This window comes from Bos indicus x Bos taurus, chromosome 28 (genome assembly GCF_003369695.1).
Source record: "Bos indicus x Bos taurus breed Angus x Brahman F1 hybrid chromosome 28, Bos_hybrid_MaternalHap_v2.0, whole genome shotgun sequence".
Lineage (NCBI taxonomy): Eukaryota > Metazoa > Chordata > Mammalia > Artiodactyla > Bovidae > Bos > Bos indicus x Bos taurus.
This window is the reverse complement of record NC_040103.1, coordinates 12,963,020-12,990,722: the sequence shown is the minus strand read 5'-3', so window position 1 is coordinate 12,990,722 and position 27,703 is coordinate 12,963,020. Positions and strand designations below refer to the sequence as shown.

General features: G+C 41.4%; 1 protein-coding gene and 1 long non-coding RNA gene across 2 annotated transcripts; both read left to right on the top strand.

Moving 5' to 3' along the window:
- Positions 1-201: 201 nt before the first annotated feature.
- On the top strand, positions 202-14,832 carry LOC113885216 (the record flags this gene model as incomplete). Its single annotated transcript, XM_027530344.1, is given in 5 exon segments — positions 202-313; positions 4,183-4,547; positions 11,947-12,106; positions 12,594-12,655; positions 14,734-14,832. Coding segments are annotated over 5 exon segments (798 nt in total), but the record flags the coding sequence as incomplete, so codon positions are not given.
- A 5,339-nt stretch (positions 14,833-20,171) lies between these two features.
- Positions 20,172-25,808, top strand: LOC113885487. Its single transcript, XR_003509226.1, has 3 exons — positions 20,172-23,003; positions 23,604-23,684; positions 25,503-25,808. It is a non-coding gene; the product is annotated as an uncharacterized LOC113885487 (long non-coding RNA).
- Positions 25,809-27,703: the final 1,895 nt, after the last annotated feature.

Genomic DNA, 27,703 nt, shown 5'->3' with positions numbered 1-27,703 from the left:
ACTGTGTGGATCACAACAAACTGTGGAAAATTCTTCAAAAGATGGGAATACCAGACCACCTTCCCTGCCTCCTGAGAAATCTGAATGCAGGTCAAGAAGTGACAGTTAGAATTGGACATGGAATAACAGACTGGTTCCAAATCGGGAAAGGAGTATGTCACGTACTGTATATTGTCACCCTGCTTATTTAACTTATATGCAGAGTAAATCATGTGAAGTGCCAGGCTGGATGAAGCCCAAGGTGGAATCAAGATTTCTGGGAGAAGTACCAATATCCTCAGATATGCAGATGACACCACCCTTATGGCAGAAAGTGAAGAGTGCAGCACTTTCACAGCATCATCTTTCAGGATTTGGAATAGCTCAACTGGAATTCCATCACCTCCACTAGCTTTGTTCCTAGTAATTCTTTCTAATGCCCACCTGACTTCACATTCCAGGATGTCTGGCTCTAGGTCAGTGATCACACCATCGTGATTATCTGGGTCGTGAAGATTTTTTTTGTACAGTTCTGTGTATTCTTGCCATCTCTTCTTAATATCTTCTGCTTCTGTTAGGTCCATACCATTTCTGTCCTTTATCGAGCCCATATTTGCATGAAATGTTCCTTTAGTATCTCTGATTTTCTTGAAGAGATCTCTAGTCTTTCCCATTCTGTTGTTTTCCTCTATTTCTTTGCATTGATCGCTGAAGAAGACTTTCTTATCTCTTCTTACTATTCTTTGGAACTCTGCATTCAGATGTGGCAAGTAGATGGGAAAACAATGGAAACAATGACACACTTTATTTTTGGGGGCTCCAAAATCACTGCAGATGGTAACTATAGCGAAGAAATTAAAGACGCTTACTCCTTGGAAGAAAAGCTATGACCAACCTAGACAGCATATTAAAAAGCAGAGACATTACTTTGCCAATAAAGGTCCATTTAGTCAAAGCGATTGTTTTTCAGTAGTCATGTATGCATGTGAGAGTTGGACCTTTAAGAAAGCTGAGCGCTAGAGAATTTGTGATTTTGAACTGTGGTGTTGGAGAAGACTCTTGAGAGTCCCTTGGACTGCAAGGAGATCCCAGTCCATCCTAAAGTAGATTGATAATCAACCATACTGTTTTGATTATTGTAGCTTTGTAGTATAAATCTAGGCAGTGTAATTCCTCCAGCTCTGATCTTTTTTCTCAAGATTATTTTATCTATTATGATCTTGTTAACAATTGAATTTTTTTTTCTAGTCCATTGAAAAACGCACTTGGTATTTTGATAAGGATTGCATTGAATCTGTAGATTGCCTTGGGTAGCATGATCATTTTAACAGTATTGATTCTTCCATTCCAAGAACAGAGTATATCTTTTTGTTGTGTCATACTCAGTTACTTGCATCAGCATCTTTAAGAGTTCCTAGAGTTCGTCTTTTGCCTCCTTAGGTAGGTTTATTGCTAGGTTTATCATTCTTTTTGATATGATGGTAAATAGGATTGTTTCTTTAAATTTTTTTGTGATATTTCATTGCTAGTGTATAGAAATGAAACCGATTTCTGTGTTTTAACACATTATTGACGAGGGGATTTTTGCAGAAACTAATACCTGTGACTGGCAATTTGTTATGTAAGTGAATACTTAAATGTCTCTGAATAACGTTAGGGTTACCAAAGACATTTTAATACATCTCTGGGCTTCCCTGGTGGCTCAGATGGTCAAGAATCTGCCCTCAATGCAGTGCAGGAGACCCAGGTTCGATCCCTGGGTTGGGAAGATGTCCTGGAGAAGGGAATGGGCAACCCAATCCATTATTCTTGTCTGGAGAATTCCATGGATAGAGGAGCCTGGCAGGCTATAGTCCATGGGGTCACAAAGAGTCTGACACAACTGAGCAGTTAACGTACACAATGGTCAATAAGGTGTTAATTTTGTACCCTGCAGCTTTACTGACTTCATTGAGCTCTAGTAGTTTATTGGTGGTGTTTTAGGATTTTCTATGTATAGTGTCATGTTGTCTGCAGATGGTGACAAATTTACTTTTTCCTTTTCAATTTGAAATATTTTTATTTCTGTTTCTTCTGATTGCTGTGGCTAGGACTTCCAAAAATGTGTTGAATAAATGTGGCAAGACTGGACATCTTTGTCATTTTCCTGATCTCAGAATGCTTTCAGTTTTTCACTTTTGAGTATCATGTTAACTGTGGGCTCTCACGTTATGTGTTATACTGAGGTATGTTCCCTCTGTGTTTACTCTCTGGAGAATTTTTATCATCAATAGGTGTTGGATTTTGTAAAAAAAAAAAAAAAAAAGTCTGCATCTAATGAAATGATTATATGGTTTTTATCCTTTAATTTGCTAACATGGTATTTCACATTGATTGATTGGAGGATATTGGAAAATTCTTGCATTCCCTGAGTTAAATCCCATTTGACCATGGTGTATGATCCTTTTCATGTATTATTTGGCTCAGTTTACTAGTATCTTGTTGAGGGTTTTTGTATCTATGTGCATCAGTGATACTGGCCTGTAATTTTCTTTTTTGTGGCATCTTTGGTTTTGCTATCAGTGGTGGTGGCTTCCTAGAATGAGTTAAGAAGTGTTTCCTCTGCTATCATTTGGAATAGTTTCTTCTCTAAGTGGTTTGTAGAATTCACCTGTGTAGTCCTCTGGTTCTGGACTTCTTGTTTGTTGAGAGTTTTAAAATTACTGATTCAATTTCAGTACTGGTAACTGGTTTGCCTGTATTTTCTATTTATTCCTGATTCTGTCTTGGGAGAGTATATCTTTCTAAGAATTTGTTCATTTCTTCTAGGTTGTCCATTTTATTGGGTATAGTTGGTTATAGTAGTCTCTTATAAGCCTTTGTATTTCTGTGGTATAACTTTTTCATTTCTCATTTTATTGATTTGGGCCCTCTCCCTTTTTTCTTGATGAGTTTGGCTAAAGGTTATCAATTTTGTTCATCTTTTCAAAGAACCAGCTTTTAGTTTCAGTCATTTTTTATATTGTTTTAGTTTCTATTTCATATATTTCTGCTCTGATTTTTAAAAATGTTATTGCATTTAGAAATATATTCATGTGTACATTCCCTTTATATTTTGAAGATAAATGTTACCACTAGGCTATATTTTATTATTTTGGATTATACATTCATTCATTTAATCAAAACTATTTGGGTACATTATATACATTAGGTACAGCAGTGAGTGCTGGTGAAATAGGAATGAGTGCATATTGGTGTTGATTCAAAAAGAAAAGGTATAGTTCCAAATTGATATAGTGATTTAATGATAAGCTATACATGGGAACTATGGAAATAGGTATCCAGGTATGCATATTTTAAACTGAGACATTATTCTTAGGTTGAAATCTTTGAATGAATGAGTTTTTTAAAGTAATGTTTACTGGTGTATACGTGCTTTAAAAGGTTGTGTTATTGATAGTTTCTACTGTACAGCGAAGTGAATCAATTGTATGTATACATGTATCTCCTCTTTTTGTATTTGCTTCCCTTTTAGGTCACCACATTCCGCTCAGATCTTTGATTTCTTTCCTTCTGTTAACTTTGCGTTTTATTTCTTCTTTCTCTGGTTCCCTCAGATGTAATGTTAACAGTACTTGAGATTTTTCTTGTTTCCTGAGGTGACCTTGTATCACTCAAAACTTCTCTTAACACTACTTTTGCTGTATCCCATAGGTTTTGGTTCATTATTTTTTTTTCTTCATTTGTCTCTAGATATTTTATATCCACTTTAATTTATTCATTGATAGTTTAGTAGCATATTTTTAGCCTTCATATGTTTGTTTTTTAAAATTTTTTCTCATGTGGTTGATATTTAGTCTCATAGCATTGTGGTCAGAGAAGATGCTTGATATGATTTAAATTTTTTAAAATTTACTGAGGCTTGTTTTGTGGCTTAGTAGGTGATCTGTCCTAGAGATTGTTCCCTGTGCACTAGAAAAGAATGTGGTTTTCTGCTTTTGAATAGAATGCACGCTCTGTCTCTATATATGTGTTTGTGTGTGTGTGTATAAAATCAGTAAGTCCATTTGGTTTAATGTGTTATTTAAGGCCTATGTTTCCTTATTAATTTTCTGTTGGGATATGTCCACTGACATAAATGGGGTGTTAAAGACCTATCTACTGTTACTGTGTTACTGTCAATTTCTTCTTTTATGTCTGTTAATATTTGCCTTATATATTGAGGTGCTGCCATGTTGGGTGCATTTTCATTCTTGATGAAAGTGAAAGAGGAGAAAGAAAAAGTTGGCTTAAAGCTCAACATTCAGAAAACTAAGATCATGGCATCCAGTCCCATCACTTCATGGCAAATAGATGGGGAAACAGTGCAAACCATAGCTGACTTTATTTTTGGGGGCTCCAAAATCACTGCAGATGATGATTGCAGCCATGAAATGAAAAGACACTTACTCCTTAGAAGGAAAGTTATGACCAACCTAGACAGCATATTAAAAAGCAGAGACATTACTTTGCCAACAAAGTTCCATCTATACAAAGCTATGGTTTTTCCAGTAGTCATGTATGGATGTGAGAGTTGGACTATAAAGAAAGCTGAGTGCTGAAGAATTGATGCTTTTGTACTGTGGTGTTGGAGAAGCCTCTTGAGAGTCCCTTGGATTGCAAGGAGATCCAACCAGTCCATCCTAAAGGAGATCAGTCCTGGGTGTTCATTGGAAGGACCAATGTTGAAACTAAAACTCCAGTACTTGGGCCACCTCATGCGAAGAGCTGACTCATTTGATAAGACCCTGATGCTGGGAAAGATTGAGAGCAGGAGGAGACGGGGACAACAGAGGATGAGATGGTTGGATGACATCACCGACTCACTGGAGATGAGTTTGAGTAAACTCCAGGTGATGGACAGGGACGCCTGGTGTGCTGCAGTCCATGGGGTTGCAAAGAGTTGGACACAACTGAGTGATTGAACTGAACTGATATTGGGTACATCTATTCACAGCTGTTATATCTTGTTGGACTGATCCCTTCATCATTATGTAGTGTCTTTGTCTCTTGTAACAGTCTTAAGTCTGTTTTGCTTGAACCAAATACTGCTGTCTGGCTTACTTGCGACTTCTGTTGCATGGAATACCTTTTTCCATCCCCTCACTTTCATTTAGTATGTGTCTCTAGATCTGAAGTGAGTGTTTTGTAGGTAGCATATTTATGGGTCTTGTTTTTGTATCCATTCAGCCACTCTATTTTTTGGTTGGAGCATTTTGTCTATTTGCATTTATTTAATTACCAATATGTATGTATATATTGCCATTTTGTTAATTGTTTTGGATTTGTTTTTATAGGTATTTTTCCCTTTTGTTCTCTTCTTGTGATTTGAGACTCTCTTTAATCTTGTGGTCAGATTCAGTTTTCTTTCCTGTTTATATATATATATATTATAGATTTTTGGTTTGTGGTTACCATGATGTGTTTGTTCAGCAGTCTGTGTGTTCTTTTTAAATTCTGATTTCTTAATTGCAAATGCATTAAAAAAACCCTGCATTTGTACTCTTCTACACATGATTATTATGTTTTAATATCATATTTTACATTAATTGTTTTATGTACCCCTTGGAGGGATTGGGGGCAGGAGGAGAAGGGGACGAGAGAGGATGAGATGGCTGGATGGCATCACTGACTTGATGGGCGTGAGTCTGAGTGAACTCCTGGAGTTGGTGATGGACAGGGAGGCCTGGCGTGCTGCGATTCATGGGGTCGCAAAGAGTCGGACATGACTGAGTGACTGAACTGATCTGAAAACTGCCTATTGTGGATACAGATGATTATATTACTTCTGTCATTTAACTTCCCTGTTAGCTTTGTATGTGGTTGATTCCATACCATTACTGTATGTTTCCCTTTACCAGTGAGCTTTTTCATTTCATAATTTTTCTTATTTCTAGATATGGTCTTTTTTTGTCTAAAGAATTTCCTTTGATATTTGTTGTAAAGCTGGTTTGGTGGTGCTGAATTCTTTTAGCTTTTGCTTATCTGTAAAGCTTTTGATTTCTCCACCAAAACTGAATGAGAACCTTGCTGAGTGGTCTTGGTTATAGGATTTTTCACTTTCCTCACTTTAAAAATATCATGCTATTCCTTCAGTTTCTACTGAAAGATCAGCTGATAGACTTTTGAGAGTTCTCTTGTATGTTATTTGTTACTTTCCCTTGGTGCTTTTATTTATTTATTTATTTATTTCTGCATCAGTAGATGGTGCTATTTTATTTTATTTTTTTTAAATTTTATTTTATTTTTAAACTTTACAATATTGTATTAGTTTTGCCAAATATCGAAATGAATCCACCACAGGTATACCCTTGGTGCTTTTAATATTCTCTTTTTGTTTTTAATTTTCATCATTTTTGATTATGGTGTGTTTTGGTGTGTTCTCTGGATTTACCCTTTCAAGGACTCTGTGCTTCCTGGACTTGGGTGACTGTTCCTTTCCCAGATTAGGGAAATTTTCAGCTATTATCACTTCAAATTTTTTTTAGGCCCCTTCTCACTCTCTTTTCTCCTTCTGGGACCCCTGTGTTGCAAATAATAGAGTACTTGATGTTGTTCCAGAGGTCTCTTAAACTGACCTCATTTCTTTTCCTTTTTTCTGTTAGCTGGCCATGTATTCCACTACTCTGTCTTCCAGATCACTAATCTATTCTTGTGTATCATTTAGTCTGCTATTTATTCCTTTTGGTATATTTATCATTTCACTTATTATTGTTTGATAAGTTTTCATTTTTATATTTTCTAACTCTTTTAAAAGTTAATTTTATTTACTTATTGGCTGTGCCGGGTCTTTGTTGTGGTGCACAGGCTCTTCTCTGCTCTGCACAGGCTTTCTCCAGTTGCAGTGAGTGGGGGCCACTCTCTAGTTTGGTGTGCAGGCTTCTCATTGCAGTGGCTTCTCTCTCGTTGTGGAGCATGGGCTCGAGGGCACGCAGGCTTCAGTAGTTGGTGGTTCACAGGCTCTATAGCATGGGCTCAGTAGTTTTGGCAAGCTTAGTTGCCCTGTGGCCTGTGGGATCTTAATTCACAGACCAAAGATTAAACCCATGTCTGCTGCATTAGCTTGTGGATTCTTAACCACAGGACCACTAGGGAAGTCCCTGTATCTTCTATCTCTTTATTAAAAAACCACCACAATGTTATAAAGTAATTAGTCTCCAATTAAAATAAATAAAAAAACACACCAAACTTCTTGCTCTGTGTATCCATTCACCCCCTGAGTTCTTTGGTTATTTGTGTGATCATTCCTGTGAACTCTTTCTCAGATAGATTGCCTGTCTCCACCTCATTTAGTTGTTCTGGGATTTTGTCTTGTTCCTTCATCTGAAACATTCCTCTGCCACTTCATTTTGTCTAAGTTATTGTTTTTATGTTTATGATAGGTTGGTTATATTTCTCAGCTTTGGAGAAGTGGCCTTATGTAGATGTCCTACACATCCTAGAAGTGCACTCCCCTCTTGTGACCCAAACTGTATGGTTTAGGGGTTCCCCCTAAGAGAGCTGTGTGGGTCCTTCTGTTGTGGCAGGCTCCGTGGGTGGCCCAGCAGGCTTGGTTGTCCTCCAGTGTGGTTGGTGCAAGATGCAGCCTTGTGTGGATGCTGCTGACTGCTGTTTAGTGGGGCCTGGTATAAGGCAACTGGCTGCAGAACTCTAGGCGGTCCTGAAGCTAGTGCTGGCTCAATGATGGGCAAAGTCAGGGTCCCAAAGACTCTGGGGCCATTGCCCACCTACTGGCAGGTGGAGCCGAATTCTGGGATTAGTGTCAGACTGTTGGCTGGAAGAGCTGCTTCCTAAAGTTGTGCTGCAGGGTTCAGGGATCCCAGAGCTTGTTTCAGATCATTGGCTTTGAGGAAGGGGCAGTTTCTGACACAGTTGGGTATGGGATCCAGGGTGTACCGAAGGCTGTACTGGCCTGCTAGTGGGCATAGCCAGGGTCCAGCTGGTCCCAGGGTAGGATCTAGCTTGCTGTTTGCAGGCTTAGTCTGTAGGCTGTGGGATCATAGTTTTCTGCTTCTGGTGTTTGCCCTCTGGTGGGTCAGGCTGGTCTAGAGGCTTGTGTAAGCTTCCTAGTAGGAAGGGCCAGTGCTTGCCCACTGAGGGGTAGAGCTGGGTCTTGGCCCTCTGGTGGGCAGGGCCATGTCTAGGGGCATGTCTAGAGGTGTCTGTGGGCTCAGGAAAACTTTAAGTGGCCTATCTGCTGGTGGGTGGGATTGGTCCCCTCTCAGTTATTTGGCCTGAGGCATCCCAACACTGGTACCTACAGGCTGTTGGGTGTGACTCACTCTTAGCATTAACAAGCCAAGATGGCAGCCACCAGCATCAGTGTTCATGTGTTTGAATATTTCCCAATATGTGTGCCACCAGTGTGTATGTCCCTAGGGTGAGCTGCAGCCACCCCCTGCTCCTCCTGGAGACTCTCCAAGACCAGGGGGTAGGTCTGGCTCATGCTCCTATCAAATTACACTTTTACCCTTAGTCCTAGTGTGCGTGGGAGTTTATATGTGCCCTTTAATAAGAGTGATGTCTCTGTTTCCCCTAATCCTGTGGGGCTCCTGCAATTGAGCCCTGCTGGCCTTCAAAGCCAGATGGTCTTGGGGGTCTTCCAAGTCCTGGACCCCTTGGCTGGGCAGCCTGACATGGGGCTCAGAACTCTCGCTCCTGTGGAAGAGCCTCTGTAATACAACTACTCTCCAGTTTGTGGTTCACCCGCCCAGCGAGTATTGGAGTTGATTGTATCATGAGTTCTCTCTTCCTCGCTTTGGTTCATTCTTTATGTTTTTAGTTGTAGAAGATCTGTTCTGATAGGTTCCAGTCTTTTTCATCACTGGTTGTTCTGTAGATGTGATTTTTGGTATGCTTGTGAGAAGAGGTGAGCTCAGGATCTTTCTACTCTGCCATATGGGTACTCTCTGGTGGGCTCAGCTGCTCAGTCATGTCCAACTCTTTACAACCCCCAAAACTGTAGCCCACCAGGTTCCTCTGTCCATGGGATTTTCCTGGCAAGAGTATTGGAGTGGGTTGCCAGTTCCTCCTTCAGGGGATCTTCCCAACCCAGGGATTGAACCCATGTCTCCTGCATTAGCAGGCAGATTCTTTACCACTGTGCCATCTGGGAAGTTCTCTCTCAGGCACATATATGTAAATGAGTGTAATATCATCTTTTTGTATTGATCTTTTTATCATTGTGTAGGGTCCTTTTTTTCTGTATAGCCTTTGTTTTAAAGTCTTTTTTGTCTGATATGAATATTTCTGCTCCTGCTTTCTTATTGTTTCCATTTGCATGAGATGTCTTTTTCCATCCCCTCACTTTCAATCTGTGCATGTCTTTTGCCCTGACGTGGGTCTCTTGTAGTCAGTATATTCTAGGTTTTTGTTTAATTATCCAGTCTGCCTTTCTGTGTCTTCTGATGGGAACATTTAGTCTGTTAGCATTTAAAGTAACTGTTGATCTGTTTTTATTGCCATGTTAGACCTCATTTTCCAGTTGATTCTGTATTTTTTCTTTTTCCTTTTATGGTTTGATGATTTTCTTTATTATGCCTGAGTTCATATCTTACTGGTTTTGGTAAGTCTGTTGTATGTCTTTGAAATGTGGTTACCTTGGTTTTCAAGTATGTTATCCCATGACTATATTTATTTGCTATAGATGAACAGTCATGTACACTCAAACACATTCTAAAAGATCTCCATTTTTCTTACTTTTCTCTCCCCATTTTGATTCTGATGTCCTATTTTATATCTTACTGTATATCCTTTTTTCTGTTTATTATAGTTATAATTGATTTCACAGAATTTTTTGATTTTTTAAAATTTATGAACTGGGTTATGTAAGTACTCGAGTTCTTTTATATATTTGCCTTTCCTATTGTGATTTTCCCCTTTCTTATACATTCTTGCTTTTCTACTTAGAAAAGACCTTTTAATTTCCTTATAAGATAGGTTTATTATTGCTGTATTTTTTTAGTTTTTTCTTGTCTGAGAAATTCTTTCTCTCGTATTCTAAATGATCTTGCTGGGTAGAGGATCCTAGGTTGCAGGTTTTTCCCTTTCAGGACTGTGAAAATATCTTGCCATTCCCTTCTGGCCTGCAAAGTTTTCTGTAGAGAAATTAGCTGATAGCCTTATAGGGCCTCCCTGTAATTGCCTTTCTTTCCCTCTTTCTGCCTTTAGAATCCTCTTTTAACTTCGGCCATTTTAAGTGATGTGTCTTGGTGTGTGTCTATTTGGGACCCTCTTTGCTTCCCGTACCTGGATATCTGTTTCCTTCTTTAGCTTTGGGAGGTTTCAGCCATAATTTCTTCAAATACATTTTTATCCCCATTTTCTTCTTCTTCTTCTGGAATTCCTGTTATGTGTAGGTTAGATGCTTTATATTACCCTGTAGATCTCATGTGTTGCTTCCATTTTTTTTTTCTCTCTTTTCCGACTGTTCTGGTTGAGTGACTTCTGTCACTCTGTCTTTTAAATCACTTATTCTTCTGCAGTTTTTAGTTTGCTATTTATTGCCGTAGGCTGGGTTTTTATCTTGGCAGTTAAGTTGTCTGATTTTGATTGATTCTTCTTTATGGTTTCTAGTTCCTTGTTACAGTGATCTGCACTTCTGTCAGTCATCATTCTTAGTTACTTTAGCACTAAAAAATACTTAATTTTGGCTGTACTGGGTCTTCATTGCTGTGTGCAGGTTTTCTCTAGTTGGGGCAGGTAGGGACTACTCTTCAGTTGGGATGTGTGGTTTTCTTACTGTGATGGTTCATTTGTTGCGGAGCGTGGGCTCTAGGGCATGAGTGTTTCAGTAGTCGCAGCATGCAGGCTTTAGAGTACAGGCTCAGAAGTTGTGGAACATGGGCTTAGCTGCCCCTTGGCATGTGAAGTCTTCCAGGAGCAGGGATTGAACTTGTGTTCCTTGCACTGGCAGGTAGATTCTTCATCACTGCATGTATGTTCAGTCGTTTACATCGTGTCTGACTCTTTGTAACCCTATGAACTGTAGCCAACCAGGCTGCTCTGTCCATGGGTTTCTTCAGGTAAGAATACTGAAGTGGGTTACCATGCCTTCCTCCAGGGGATCTTCCAACCCTGGGATCTAACCCATATCTCCTGCATCTCTTGCGTTGCGAGTGGACTCTATATTCACTGAGCCATACTGGACAACCAGAAAAGTCCTCCTTTTGCATTTTTATTACCTCACCGCTTTTTTGGACTTTGGGTCTGGTAGACCGGCAAGATCTATTTAATTGTTCTTTCAGGGGATTTCTCTTATTCTTTTTTTTTTTCTTTTGTGGCACTGCATGTCTTGTGGGATCTTAGTTCTCTGACCAGAGATTGAACCCAGGCCCCAGCAGTGAAAGTTCCAAGTCCTAACCACTGGACCACTGGGAAATTCCCTCTCTTGTTCTTTTAAATGGGAGTAGTTTCTGTACTTTTAAACTTTACTTACATTTCTTTGGCTCTGTGAATTTAGGAGAAATAGTTATCTACTGTGGTTTTGAAAAGCTGTTTATATGTTGGAGTGTCTCTGTGTAGGCTGTGTTGAGTCCCGTATTTTTGGTGTTCGAGGTGTATTTGGTATGGATACCTGCCACATCTTTTCCCAGGGTGTGCTGGCAGTTGTCCCCTTGACTGAGGGAGTATGTTTGGTGTCTTGGTGACCAGAGCCTGCACTGGATGTGGGCTTAGGCCCCCCTTTGGCTCTGTGGTTGTCACAGTCCTGGTGGGGCAGGGTCTGCTCCCCTTTCGTTGGCTTAGAGACTCCCAGTTTGATTCCAAACTGCAATGTGAAGTAGGTGGGGCTGGAATCCTCCCTCTAGGCGAGGAGTTCCTCCCTAGGAACGTGAAACGTGCGATTCTGTGACACTACCCATAACCAGAGTACACACCCACAGAATCACACTTGTCTCTGCTGTGGGAGCACTGATAATTGGCTCATGCACCAGCTCCTCCTGATTTCAGCATGTGCATGTTTTCAAAGCCCAAGCTAAAGTCTGCCAAGGTTATGAGCTCTCAGAGCTCACTGAAGCTGTCCCCCGTTTTGGGAGCACCAACAGGCTGCTCAGATGTCAGTGTGTGCATGCTCTTAAGATCTGGCACGGCCAGAGCTGTGAGCATGACAGTGAGTCTTCTATGATTGACCTGTGACCCACCCTTCACATTGACATTGGGGCTTCTGTGGTGGACCAGGGCTCCATCGCATGTGCACTCCAGTTGCAGCTTAGTCCACACTCCAGGCCCTCTGAACTGTCTCTGCACAGCCAAACCAAGTTCTCTCCTGTTGTCTGTGCACTGAAGCCTGTTTCATCACCAAGCTGCTTTGCACCAGTAGGTCTGCCTCTTGGGCTGGTAAGTACAGCAGGGTGGCAGCCGTTAGTGCTGGCACCTCTCTATCCTGCTTGGCAGCAAACCAGCCCATGCACACTCCTCTCTGGCCGATTCCAGGCCCCTGCAGCTCCATCCCAGCTACCAGAGGAGGCTCCCAGGGTGAACCTTTCCTCTTTCACGGCTCTTTCCCAGTGTGTAGGTTCTGTTTTGATTCCCTTGTTGTTGTTGTTGTTGTTTTTTTCCTTTAGTCGTATCTGGTCATGTGGGGCTCTTTCTTGCAGCTTTGGTTGTTCGAGATCTTCTTCCAGCTTTCAGTTGGTATTCTGTGAGAATTGTTGTAGATGTAAGTTTTTCCCCACTCTGCTCAGCTTGCAGGATCTTAGTTCCGCACCCTCTGTGGTGGAAGCACAGAGTCTTAACCGCTGGATCACGAGGGAAGTCCCTGTAAAGGTATTTTTGATGTATTGTGGGGTGAGGTAAGCGCCACATCCTTCTACTCTACCATCTTGGTTTCCTAAAACTCCTTCTTTAAAGCTGATGCCATAGTGTTGAACTCTATGCTCACAGGGCAGTGAGTGAGTGTTTTGTTCAGTTGTGAATCACTACAGTTAACCTTTGCAAATACGTTGACAAGGATTAAGTGACAATCAGTTACTTTTGTGCTCAGGACAGGAGTGACTCAAGTCCTGGCAATGACTGTGCATCCCTTGGGACAACACGGCCAGAGTTATCTGTATGTCTATAGGCCTGTTGCACTGGATGATCAGAAAGGAAAATTTATGAGACAGTGAAGTATGAGGCTGATTGTACCAGGGATTTGTTCCTTTATTGCTTTTCTTCAGGAGACTACCTGCCCTGAGCAGTCTCTGGTCAGATACAAAAGGAGTAATTAAAGAAAGGGAGCTAGCATTTGACCTCAGTGCCTGAGACATTACCACAGGTCCACAGAAACTGCTTGCCTTCTCTGTCGAAGGGTTTTCTAGATTTATCAAAATTTCCACACAAAAATTCAGAAATGGCTAAAAAACATACTACAGTTCAGTGTCTGGTAATGGGGAAGCAAGCCTCTCATATAGGAAATGGGAGCCTATCAAGATGGGAATCAGGTACATAATAATCTCCTGACCTAGAAGTGACTGTAGCATGTATCCACTAAAAGGCAACTGTAAATGAGTATTTGGAGAAGGCAATGGCACCCCACTCCAGGACTCTTGCTTGTGAAATCCCATGGACGGAGGAGCCTGGTAGGCTACAGTCCATGGGGTCTCGAAGAGTAGGACATGACTGAGCGACTTCACTTTCACTTTTCACTTTCATGCATTGGAGAAGGAAATGGCATCCCCCTCCAGTATGCTTGCCTGGAGAATCCCAGGGGCAGGAGCCTGGTGGGCCGCCGCCTATGGGGTTGCACAGAATCGGACATGACTGACGTGACTTAGCAGCAGCAGCAGCAGCAAGTATTTCCCAGGCAGCATAGGATTTTAATTACTGTTATCTGAGTTTAGTGAATTTTTTACAGGGGCACTTGCCAATGCATTGTGTGTTATAAAACAGTATTGCTTCTGAGGACATAGGAGAGACTGAGAAACATTCCTCAGGCATTGACCACAGGAAAGATGAGGCAAAAAGAGCAAAAGAGAACAAATGAAAGAAAGAGGAGAGACAGAGACAGACAGATAATGAGAGGTAGAAAAACAAAGACAGACAAAAACTGGTAGAATGAGACAATTAGAGACAAAAGCCAAATAGAGAAAGTGGCAAAATTGATGGGAAGAAGATAGAGAGAGGGTGTGGCCACAAGCTCACTCTGACTTTCAGAAAGCAACCATTTCTCCTAAGTGATGGGTATTTGTGTACCATCAAGACGGCTAAAGGAGAAGTGATTATTTTCTTTGATTGCAGATTATGTATTTTCTGAAATTCTGTACTGTTACTAATAGATAAAAGCATTATTATTCTTTACATACATACACTACTATCTTTGAATCAGATATTTCCATTGGGGATAGATGGGCCATTTTGGGTTTTCACTAGTGTGTTCCCTTGTTTGACCAATTGTGCATCATTGCAAAAGATCTTTGAAAATATATTTCTAAGCATTGATGGGTTCCCTGTTTGTGCTTAGGATTTGTTTCAAAATCAGTAAAGAAGAAATCTTAAGGCAGAGCCCGTTGGTGTCCATGAAAACCCCAATAAGAGAAGGGCAATTGCATCATCATCAAAAGCCTCAGATTTGGAATCAAAGAAAGTACCCAGCATTTCCAAATGCATTGCCTCAGAGGATCTCCTGGAGATAGAATCACCTCTGAATATGAATGATAAATGTGTGGCAAAGAATGCTTAGGAGAGAAACCAATGATAATCTAATTCTTGCCCTGTTAGAGCTCCCGATAACCCTCCTGACAACCCTCCTGGTTGTAGGGTGCAATGATGCATGGCCAGAAAGTTTTTGACTCTTGTCCCGAAGCTGCCAAGAAGTCAGAATTCCTCTCCTCCACCACCTTGGCAGTTTTATCCTAGGGCTCCTGAGCTAGGGTTGTTGAGTGGGTACTTTTGAGCACTCAGTGGGGAGAAGGGTGGTGAGGAAAAAATACTTACGTATGTATATACATATATGTGTATAAGATAAATTATATAAATGATACTATGTATTATATGTAAATAATGCTGTACTACATGTAAATATACTATATACTTTATATAATACATACTGTATATAAATGTAATATATACTGTATGTAAATGATACTATATTTCATGCATCCTACGCACTGTATGTGCACTTGGCCTAAATTTCTTCTCTTTTTTAATTTATTTTCCTTCAGAATGCTTCCCAAAGGGACCAGGAGAAAGGGGACATTCATCTTTCTATCTCAAACAAGTATCCCTGTGCAAGTTTTCAAGAAGAACCAGTTTCCTGGCATTGCAACTAGGGAAGAATTGGCTTGTCAAACAGGAATTTCAGATTCTCAAGTCTAGGTAAGTTCTCAATGGGAGCAACATGATTTGTCCCATGTGAGGGGTTATTAAACTCTGGGGTAATACTGGATACATGTAGGCTTTAGGGGGGTTATCCTGCTGATTGAAGGCAAAGCTGTGGGTTTTAGAGTCCTGGCATTGCAAGTGAGAGTCCTTCCAAGGTAAGAATTCCCAAATCATATTGGCAGCAGTGCATACCATGTGCAGAATGGCAGGACAAAAGCGGGAGGAGGAGGCGTTGCTCTCTGTAGTCAATACCTTAAATGCTGTTGAAGCTCAACAGTGCTGTTACATTGCCTGAGAAGCATCTTGGTTATCACAGTGGGAGCACTGAACTGTGTGTGGCAGCATGTTGTCTGCATTGTGTTTGGGGTTTTCAAGGTCATTGAACTCGTGCAGAGCCTGCCCTCTTAAAGGGATTTGTTGTTCAGTTGCTCAGTGTGCAACTCTTTGCAACCCGACAGCAGCACTCCAGGCTTCCCTGTCCTTCACCACCTCCTGCTGCTTGCTCAAACTCATGTCCATTGAGTCGGTGATGTCATCCAACCATCTCATCCTCTGTCGTTCCTTCTTTTTGTTTTAAATTAATTAATTAATTTTAATTGGAGGCTAATTACTTTACAATATTGTAGTGGTTTTTGCCGTACATTGACATGAATCAGCCATGGGTGTACATGTGTTCCCCATCCTGAACCCCACCTCCCATCTCCCTCCCCATCCCATCCCTCAGGGTCATCTCAGTGCACCAGCCCTGAGCACCCTGTCCCATGCATCAAACCTGGACTGGCAATCTGTTTCACATATGATAATATACATGTTTCAGTGCTATTCTCTCAAATCATCCCACCCTTGCCTTCTCCCACAGAGTCCAAAAGACTGTTCTATACATCTGTGTCTCTTGCTGTCTCGCATATAGGGTCATCATTACCATCTTTCTACATTCCATATATATGCATTAGTATACTGTATTGATGTTTTTCTTTCTGACTTCACTCTGTATAATAGGCTCCAGTTTCATCTACCTCATTAGAACTGATTCAAATGCATTCTTTTTAATGGCTGAGTAATATTCCATTGTGTATGTGTACCACAGCTTTCTTATCCATTCGTCTGCCGATGGACATCTAGGTTGCTTCCATATCCTGGCTATTGTAAACAGTGCTGCGATGAACATTGGGGTACATGTCTCTTTCAGTTCTGGTTTCCTTGGTGTGTATGCCCAGCAGTGGGATTGCTGGGTCATATGACAGTTCTATTTCCAGTTTTTTAAGGACTCTCCACACTGTTCTCCATAGTGGCTATACTAGTTTGCATTCCCACCAACAGTGTAAGAGGGTTCCCTTTTCTCCACACCCTCTTCAGCATTTATTGTTTGTAGACTTTTTGATAGCAGCCATTCTAACTGACGTGAGATGGTACCTCATTGTGGTTTTGATTTGCATTTCTCTGATAATGAGTGATACTGAGCATCTTTTCATGTGTTTGTTAGCCATCTGTGTGTCTTCTTTGGAGAAATACAAAGAAGAAATAACTGTTTAGTTCTTTGGCCAGTTTTTTGATTGGGTCGTTTATTTTTCTGGAATTGAGCTGCATGAGCTGTATATTTTTGAGATTAATTTTTTATATTTTTTGAGATTTTTGAGATTAATTCTTTGTCAGTTGCTTTGTTTCCTGTTATTTTATCCCATTCTGAAGGCTGTCTTTTCACCTTTACTTATAGTTTCCTTCTTTGTGAAAAAGCTTTTAATTAAGTCCCATTTGTTTATTTTTGCTTTTATTTCCATTACTCTGGGAGGTGGGTCATAGAGGATCCTGCTGTGATCTGCCCCTTCTCCTGCCATCAGTCTTTCCCAGGATCAGGGTCTTTTCTACTGAGTCGGCTCTTTGCATCAGATGGCAAAAGTATTGGAGCTTCAGCTTCAGTCCTTCCAATGAATATTCAGGACTGATTTCCTTTAGGATTGACTGGTTTGATCTAGTTGTGTTCTAAGGGCCTCTCAAGAGTCTTCTCCAACAGCACAGTTCAAAGGCATCAGTTTTTCAGGGCTCAGTCTTCTTTTTAAGGGGGATCACTACAAATTATTGACTTATTTTTGTTTCCTTTGACAATGGTTGTGACACTTCAGTATTCATCTAGTAGTGACTACCTTACTGAACTCACTCTTAAATTTTAATAATTTTTCTTTGGGATTTCAATACCATACACAATAACAAATTTTATCTTCTGTTTTGCCTTTTTTTTTTTTTTTTTGCTTAACATGTTAGCTAGAATTTCCAGAGATGCTGAGTAATGATGGTGATTCTGGGAATTAAGGCAAGTTTCTGGCTTCAGTGCAAAGATCTCTAATGTTTCAGAGTTATGTGCAATGCTCATTAGTAGGATGACCTACTAATTTAATATTTAATATTTCTAAATTAAATTTCTCACTTTTCAAAATGTACAAGATGTTTTTAGAGATGCTTTAGATAGCCTACTTCTCTTTTAGAAAACTTTAAATATGTATGAGTAATCTTTCATTTTTCAACAAATTCTCCAAGTATACAGAGGACTAGCCATGCCTGCAGGATCAGTTACAAGTCAAGGAAGAAATCTGGCCTTATTTAATGAACAGTCTTCTTTTTGGTCCAACTATTATATCCATACATGACTATTGGAAAAACCATAGCTTTGACTAAATGGACCATTGTAGGTAATGTCTGCTTTTTAATATGCTGTATAGGTTTGTTTTAGGTTTTCTTTCAAGGAGCAAGTATTTTTTAATTTCATGGCTGCAGTCACCATCTGCAGTGATTTTGGAGCCCACAAAAATAAAGTCTGTCACTGTTTCCATTTTCCCCCATCTATTTGCCATGAAGTGATGGGACCAGATACCATGATCTTAGTTTTGTCAGTGTTGAGTTTTAAGCCAGCTTTTTCACTCTCTGTTTTCACTTTCACTAAGAGCCTCTTTAGTTCCTCTTTGCTTTCTGCCATAAGGGTAGTATCATCTGCATATCTGAGGTTATTGATATTTCTCCCAGAAATCTTAATTCCAGCTTATGCTTCATCCCACCTGACATTTCTCATGATGTACTCTTCATAGCAGTTAAATAAGCAGGGTGACAGTATGTAACCTTGACGTACTCCTTTCGCAATTTGGAACCAGTCCGTTGTTCCATGTCCGGTTCTAACTGTTGCTTCTTGACCTGCATACCTGTTTCCCAGGAGGTAAGTAGGGTGGTCCAGTATCCCATCTATTTTAGAATTTTCCAGTTTGCTGTGATCCACACAGTCAAAGGTTTTAGCGTAATCAGTGAAGCAGAAGCAGATGTTTATCTGGAATTCTCTTGCTTTTTTCTGTGATCAAATTGTTGGCAATTTGATCTCTGGTTCCTTTGCCTTTTCTATACCCAGCTTGAACATCTGAATGTTCACAGTTCACTTACTGTTGAAGCCTGGCTTGGAGAATTTTGAGCATTACTTTACTAGCATGTGAGATGAGTGCAATTGTGTGGTAGTTTGAGCATTCTTTGGCATTGCCTCTCTTTGGGACTGGAATGAAAACTGACCTTTTCCAGTCCTGTGGCCACTGCTGAGTTTTCCAAATTTGCTGGCATATTGAGTGCAGCATTTTCACAGCATCATCTTTTAGGATTTGAAATAGCTCAACTGGAATTCTATCACTTCCACTAGCTTTGTTCATAGTGATGCTTCCTAAGGCTTACTTGACCTCACATTCCAGGATGTCTGGCTCTAAATGAACGATCACACCATCATGGTTATCTAGGTCATGAAGATCTCTTTTATATAGTTCTTCTTAAAGGGATACCTTAATGATTTGGTGTCTTCCCTATTATCCTCAGTTGGAAGGAGGGACTGTTGCCCCTAGATGAGAACTGTTGTACTCTGTACATTATTGACATAGTGTTTTTGAGAATCAGGAGTCAAGAAGCAGGTCCATGGGCATATGGAGACAGTCTCTGAAAGACTCACATTTGAATCAGGACCTGTATCTGTGCTTCAAGTGGCTTACATCTGTTCACCATGGGTCGGGAGGAACCTCAACCTAATTAGCAGAGCCTCTTTATTGATTTAGTCTAGAAAGTTGGGGGCTGAATCTAGACCCAGGTGATTTTCATCTGGACTCGATACCTGCTGGGTCCTGGACCTCTGTCCATAAGAGATGGGCTGGTGAACATACTCAGTGGACATGGGGACTGGATCCATGTATTTTAACTTATGCCAAACCAGGAAAGGCATTGGATCAAAGAAAGGTGATTTTTCATTTGGACCCTAGGCACTGACAAACGCAGGAATGTTTGGAGCAATGCTGAGGCCCTCGAGCCTAGTGTGTAAGAAAGTGAAGGTGAATCTCTGGCTATTCCCTAGAGGACTCCTAAGGGGGCTGATCTGAAGGCATCCATTTTCAGAAGAGAGGGCAGTACAGGTGCTGGGCAGTGTGTGAAGGGCCTGACATTCTGGCCAGTCAGTGGGGGATCTGCTGGAAGCCAAGTGTCTGGTGTTGACCTGATGTGCCCGTCATTTCCAAGGACTAGTTTGCAGATCTAGATCAAATTCCCCTGATTAGGCCTAACCAAAAATGCCCTCTACCTGACAGACTGGGTCAAATTGATTTGGAATATGTTACTTCTGATGTGCATACCTCCCTTCTTCCCTAGATGTGGTTTTGGAACCGAAGAGCTTGGCACCTGGAGCAGAGCAGAGGTGGGCCTGTGAAGGTCCTGGCACGTGCATATGTGCTCAGCTGTGTCCAGCTCTTTGTGACCCCATTGACTACAGCCCGCCAAGCTCCTCAGTCCATGGAATTTTTCAGGCAGGAATACTGGAGTGGGTTGCCATTTCCTGCTCCAGGGGATCTCTTCATTCCAGTGATCAAACTCAAGTCTCCTGTGTCTCCTGCATGGGCAGGTGGATTCTTTACCACTGAGCCACCTGAGAAGCCCAAAGTTCTTGGCAGAAGGCCCCAATGCCAGGCTAGATCTGACTGTTCTTGGAAACAAAAGCCCACAGTAGCTCTCATCAATTGCCTCCTGCCAATTTGCTTTAGAGCATCCAATCTTTTGCCACAGCAGCTCCTTTTTTATTCCCCATGTTGTTCCTTGTGTGCCCTCTGCGGGCTGGTCATTGAGGTCCATGGTGGTGCAGCCTACCCAAGCTGTGCAAGGAAGAGAAAACTCTAAACCTCTTGGAACAGTTCCAAGTCACTCCTCAGCAGGACCAAATCTGGGAGTGGGTCTCCACCTACTCACACAGCTCTCTGGCCTCCATCCCAAGGAACATACCAGGAGAGCAACTTGCAGACTGGCTTGAAAGCACTCCCCCTCCAAGACTCTCCTCAGCCTGACCTTGATAGTCCTTAGCCACACTTGTAGGATTTGGCTTGGCCGTGCTTATCCCAAGCCACGGAACAGGGGACCCAAGTTGTAATCTGCAGATGGGAGTCTCGGGAAAGAAAGATTCTGCAGCCTGCACGCGCTGAGCCACATGTCCGGCAGTAGCAGGCACTCTCAAGTGAAAAGGACGTCCCCTTTGCTGGACCAACACCAGCACTCAGCACTTGGAAGCTTATCAAGCCTTTTAGATGAACTCTTGTCAGCCAAAGACATTTAAGAAAAGGTACAACCCTTCCTGAATGTGGATGCATGGGAACAGAAGCCACCAGAAACTCCAGAAGCAGCCTTCAGCAAAGAAAAATTTCAGGCTCTTATTGACATGCTGCCAAGCTGACCAAGGTCTCAGACTTAGGAGGAAGAAAGAAACTTTCTCCTGACCCTCTTTCAGACCTTCTTTCTTGGGATACAGGGCCATCGTGATAGAAAAAAAGGAATAAGCAACACTTAGTGTTTGGGAAACACATGTAGGCAAGAAGACCCATCCTTGACTTGAAAGCCTGAAAGGCTTGTTTCCCCTTTGTCCTGTTGCCTCCTTGAGTGTTTCCCAGCTCCACCTGGATTCTGAGGAAGCTTGGACACCAGGAGAGGCAGCCTTCCTGAAGTGTTAGTGAAATCTCACATTGTAATGACAAATGTGGCCCAGCTCTTCTGTCTGCACCATCCCTGAACTGGAACCATAACAAGAAGATGAGATATAAGAAGGAGTTGTTCACATGTGTTACTTTTCTGGCAAGATTGGAAGGCACATCTGAAATGTGCTTGGTGTATAGAAGAGGAGGGAATGTGATGTGACTTGAACACTCAGGTCTAGGAACGTGAGCTCTTTTCATGGTGGTGAATGTCAGATCTGGCAACTGGAAGCAACTTAAGCCTCTAACTAGTAATGAGTGCTTCAGAGCTTCAGTCCTTAATACACTGGAGACTTCGCATATTATTTTCCCCTGGAGCATTTTCAATATAAAAAAAAATGGCAGGAGAAGGTACAATAACATCTCCAACCCATTACTCTGGAAAGGCTGGGAACCTCACTTTCCTTTGCTTTAGCATGTTTGAATGTATGGGCCTGCATACGTACCTGGAATTTTTCGTTATGGATTTAAAAAAAAAGTCTGTATTCTGACTCTTTGTGGTCTTCCTTCAACAGACCCTGCTCCCTTCCTTTGAAAAGGATACATAGGATTTTCAAGTTGTATGTGACATTCCATTGATTCCACAAGTGTATCTTTGAATTCACTGTGACGTCTTTGTTGTGTTTTGGTTCATTCATACTGCTCTGTCCCATCTTTCCAGTTCTCCTTATTGGTAATTACGTATACATCTACCTCTATTTTCATTTGACAGGAAGACTGTTAGGTGGCTACACATGGTGAGACTGTTAGGTGCCTCTGGAAAAGGGTCTGAGTGTGGTAGCCTCATGACAAATGGGGCTTGAGATTTGGAATGGGACTCCTTGTGGAAAGGATTGTGTATTTCAATATAGTGGGAGGAAGACTACATCAAGGGTGGCGAGAAACACTCAGATCCTGTGTTGGCAGGACTTCTGCAGGCTGTAGATAGAGCAAAGGGCTATTGTTTAACCCCTTTTGGGTCCAGTGACACCCACATAGTCATCTGATGGCCTGTGCAGAAGTAAATCTGCATGCTCTTGGGATACCCTGGATGCTGTGCACATCAAAGCCTCTGCTCTGGGACTTCGCTGGTGGTCCAGTGGTTGGGACTGCATGCTTCCACTGCAGGGAGCCTGGATTTGATCCCTGGTTGGGGAACTAAGATCCCATGAGCTGCATGGTGAAGCCAAAATATAAAAGCCTCTGCTCTGACAAGCAGCCTACCACTTGAGTTGTCCAGTTGGGAGGTGGTGGAGGTCTGGCAGTCAGTGCTTTGGCAAGAGAAACCATCTAATCAGAAGTTTCAGGAAAGTTTATCAACAAAAACGTCCACCTTCTTGAGACAAGACTGTCCTGATCCACAAGATGGTCTCATCACTTCCCAATCTCTGGCACCTGAGGACGAAGGACTAGAATCTGGATGTCTTCAAGACATTCTCCTGAGACTTGAAGACAGCTTCTGGTCCTGTTGGCAGCAATCCACAGGTACCACCTGATAACCATCTTTAGAGTGGGCAGAAAATCAAACACACACAAAAAGGAAAGCAGCCAGAATGACCATTTGGCCTCTGGAGCCATGATTAAGACATAGATCCTGGACCAGCTTGGGGGTTTTATGCCTTCACAAATGCTATAGTTGAGGCCCTCCTTCTGCAAAGGAAGTTATTGTGCTCATGCCTGAAGCTTTCTACTCAAGTAACTCCTTGTGCTGTAAGTAAATAAGTCCTAGATGCATTTGAGGGTGGAGAGCAACCTACTGTTTGGGAAGAGTCATGTGCTTCCACAAAACATATGTTTAGTTAAAATAATGGTGTTTTGCCAATGGTGTTTTTGTTGGGCATTCTGCCAGATGTACAGCAAAACAAGCACACTCACATCAGCATTATTTTAACTAATTAACTTTAATTAAGAGCCGGTGCAATTATTTGCATTCCAAATTCTAAATAGTCTTAATTTTCTTCATCTTAGTCCATATTTTTGAGTTTCATAAACCTGAGTGGCAAAAGAATATACTAAAGTTGGTAATATGTATGTGTTTTAATTTTTGAATCGCCAGGAGTTCAAACTGAATTGAAATGTTGGCATGGTAGTATTTTTCATCCAAATCATTCCTTTCAAACACAGCTGTGTCATCGGTCATCTGAGTTGCTGCATCCCCCTTTTCTTTTTAAACACACAATTTAAGAAATATTAGTTGTCACTTCAGGTCGTATTTTGTTTTCATGTTGGTATAACGAGATCTGTCTTGGATGCTGTGGGGCTATCATGGTACTTCCCACCTTATTTAAATTGTCTTTTTCTTCTCACAAGTTGTTGAGTCACACCCTTCTTTTCTGCACTTGTGGTTTTCTGATACTCCCAGACCAGAGAAGGAATAACCAGCTACAGATGGTGAGTTTCTCTTTCCTTCAACTATTAAACAGTTATATCTTATTCCCCTTTAGGGGGATATTGTCAGAGAACATTGTTTTATAGATTATGTTGTATTTGTATGGGATGGGCTATTCTTAGCCACACATTCAGTGCTGTGTTGGGCATGTGTTGCTGGAATTCATGGAGAAAATATGACCCAGGTCGACCTGGGAGATGAACCTAGGTAATTGAATCACCTCACCCATCCCCCCAGCCTTGTGCTTGAAATGTGCATTCTGCTTGATTTCCCCAAGAGTTAAGCTTAACAAGGACACACTTTTGAGACAGCAAGGTGTTGTTGGCGCCTGTGGACAGGATAGCTGACTGAACTGTTAAGGCTTCTATTTAATGTTCTTAAAGATTCTGGCATAAAGTAAATTCCTTTGCTTGTTAAACATCTACCTACCTATCTAGTGTGGTTTTCCCCTTTCTTCAGTCTCTGTGGCATGTGAGTAACGGGGTGGGTTTCACTTTACACGCAGGAAGCTCCTGAGTAGTTGAGATCCAAGAGCATGATTGGGTAGACCCTGGCCTTATCATTCACCCATAGTATTCAAAGTATCATGATCGCACCCTCAAATGAAACGATTTAGAAATGGAACGCAGTGGGTCTCTGAAGATGCCAAGGGAAATGTGTAGCGTACACAGGGAAGTTAGGCTGTTCGTTTTGGAAAGAGCATACCTGAACCTAATCCCGAGGAACCCAGAGTCACAGATTGCAACTGGAAGCAAACTGTTTAAGTATGTGAAAATTAGAGAGTCCTGAAACAAAATTTAGGTGAAAGGATGATAGCAGCTTCAGAAGTATCTGATACTTCTGGTACTTAAGGCCGCTGAACTTGTTTTTCATTTAATTAACACTTGCCTCACGGGATTCCTTCAAGGTCATAAATTTTGGATGAGGGTTTATGGTAGGAAGCGGTTGAAATAGATAGGAGTGGAACATCTTGTGCTTCCAGAAACTGAACAATTGGCCAGCAGTTTCTGTGTGATCCAGGTAGTTCCCCCAACATGGATTCATCAGCTCATCAAGCGATAAGTTTGCATCAGCGTCTGGGCTTTGTTGTTGGATCATCTAAATGACTTGATGCAAAGTATAAGTGACCACTAAGATTGCAGTGACAGGCTTTATCGGGCTGTGTTTCTGCAATAAATTGGGTAAAAAGATTGAGAGTGGCTTGGGCATTTTCTTGAGACAGAAAATGAAGTTGTTAGCCCTGTTGCCCATCAAATGCTTCTCTATCAAAAGTCTTAATTAAAGTTGGCACTGTAAATGTACAGAATGGCACATACATTTTCAAATATCTTTAATTTAGTTGATAAAAATATATGTTTTCCAGGAGACCAAGTTTGGAATTTTGAATTGGTTTGGTTCTTTTTTGTTGTTTTTATTGTTTTGTTTTCAGTTTTAAGTGGTTAATTTCTGTTGAGTTGATGGAAATAATTAAGAAACAATTCTCAGTAAGAATAGAAGAGAGTTTATTTTTGCCAAACTTAAAACTAGACCCCAGAAGACACAAGTTCCAGATTCACTTGAATTGTCTTCCCCTGGATTACAAAATGGAGGAGGCTTATCAAGGCAAAATCTGCAGCGTTGTACTTAGTTCCATGAGTTATTTCTAAAGAGTTACCATTGGAGCTGGCAAGAAATAAGGGTGGTATAAGTATTGTATTGTAAGTAAGTATTGGTTGAGGTCTGAAACCCTTCCTACTCACAGAGGGAGACCTTGAGACTGTAAGTTTGCAGCTGGCAGCTGCTAGCAGTCCTCTTCTTCTTCTTCTTCTTCTTTTTTGAAGGGCTAGTTTGTGTCCTGGAGTTTGATACAGTTCAGGAAATTCAGGATCTCAGTGATACAGGAACATGTGTGGAACCACAACCATCATGGCTATCTGGCTCCAGTTGGAATGCCTGAAACACAGATCTATACTTTTTCATAACAAAGAACAAACATCAGATATGATGGAGTATGTCACTTCAAAGTTTGAAATGAGAAAGATTAGCATGTACTCAGCTAGCAGCATGACCTCGCTATCTTCAAAGGGAAACTCATCCTCCAAGGAGTACCAGCCTGGGAATCATCAGAAGGGGGACGTTTGTCCTTATCTTGAAAGTAGGTATTGAAAACAATCTAATAAAGGGAGTCTGTGTCTTTTTAATAGTTCAAGCAGATGTGCAATGTACATATGACAGGCCATAAGAGAAGTTTTTCTGATTAGCACAAGTATAAGGACTTTGCCATGAGTCAGTTGGAGAAGGAAATAGCAGCTCACTCCAGTGTTCTTGCCTGGAGAATCCTGTGGACAGAGGAGCCTGGTGGTCTACAGTCCATGGGGTCTGCAGAGAATCAGACATGACTGAGCAACTAACATGTATCAGTATGTGAAAAATTCTTCCATCAGTTTAGTGATAACCTGTTTTTCTATGGCTTTGCATTTCATTTGCATATAATTCTGTGGATTGTTTCTTAACAGTTCGTAGATCCCAACAGTGTTGACTCTCATTTTTTCTGATAGGCATATGTCAAGCTCCCAGTGTCCCATTCAGTTAAAAATGGAATGTAATCTCTGGACTTAGAAGTTTCCCACTTGACATAAAGACAGCAGCTAGGCTGGCACCATTGTTTGTGTCTATATGGAATCTCCTGCCCCCCCAAGACTTTTTCCCTTTTCTGTTCAGCAGGCTGACTCCCAGGAGGACTGTGAAGAAGGAGGCTTGTGTGGAAGCCATATCAAAAGTACACTCTGTAAGCAGTGCTTCAAAAGAACCCCTACCCTGGTAAAACTACCAGAGAGCAACTGGCCTGAGAACTTGGCATTCTAGAAAACAGAATTCAGGTAAACTTGAATGTTTTTATTCATTCTCTGTCCACATCCAGAAGCAGTCTGGGCTAAGAAATCTGGAGTCAGTCTTTTAGGTCTGGAAATTTGCTTATAAGTGTTAGCCTTATGGTGTCATGCAATGTGAAGAATTAAGTAAAGACAGCCAACACGTGAAAGTGACATACTAGGAAAAGGGTCTGAGATGAGAGTTTTCTATTGGTTGAACGCCCAATATGCAGTCTGCTACAGGGACTTCAGTTTTGAGGGCACGCTAGAGAGAGGTGCTTCTCTTCAGCTGCTTGAGACAACAGTGACTCCAGTCTTGGCAACGGTTGTTCATCCCTTGGGAAAACATGGCCAGAGTGAGCTGAGTGGCTCTAGGCCCATTCCAGAGGATGGTGAGAAAGAAAAGTCCATGAAACAAGGAAACACGAGGCTTGGTTGTGCCATGGAGTTTGGTCCTCTATTGCTTGCCTTCAGAGAACTGCCTGTGCTGAAGACTTCCTCTCTGGTCAGGTAGGAAAGGAGTAATTAAAAGAGCGTTTGAGCACAAGGCCTGGGATGTTACAGCATATCAGTAAAGATTGACTGTCTTCCCCCAGAAGTTTTTTCTTGGTTTATCAAATTATGCACACACAACATTCAGAAGTGACTGGAAAAATGGACACATGTTGTTCTTTGGTCTTCAGTAGTGAGGAAGCAAGGATACTGTTTCACTATTGAAGTCAGTGGCACACGTTTCAAAGATGGGGATTGGGTACATCAGAGTGTCCTGACCTGGAAGGGACGGTGGCCTGTATCCACTAAGATGTAACTAACTGTAGATGAATATTTCCCAGGCAGCATGAGGTTTTAATTATTGTTATCTGGGTTTAGTGAATTTTTGACAGGGGCATTTGCCCCAATGTCTTGTGTGTTATGAAACAGTACTGCCTGAGGTAACTGAAGAGAGACAGAGAAACATTATTCAGGCATAAGTGGGGCAAAAAACCAAAACAGAACAAGTAAGAATAAGAGGAGAGAGAAATGGAGACTGAAGCTGAAAGAGAGGAAAACAGACAGAGACAGGTAGAAAGAGGGAGTAGAGATGGAGACAAAAAGTCTGATACAGCAACTGGCTAGTTTGATGGTAAGAGAAATCGAGAGAGAGAGGGTTTGCTAGTGAACTCATTCTGACT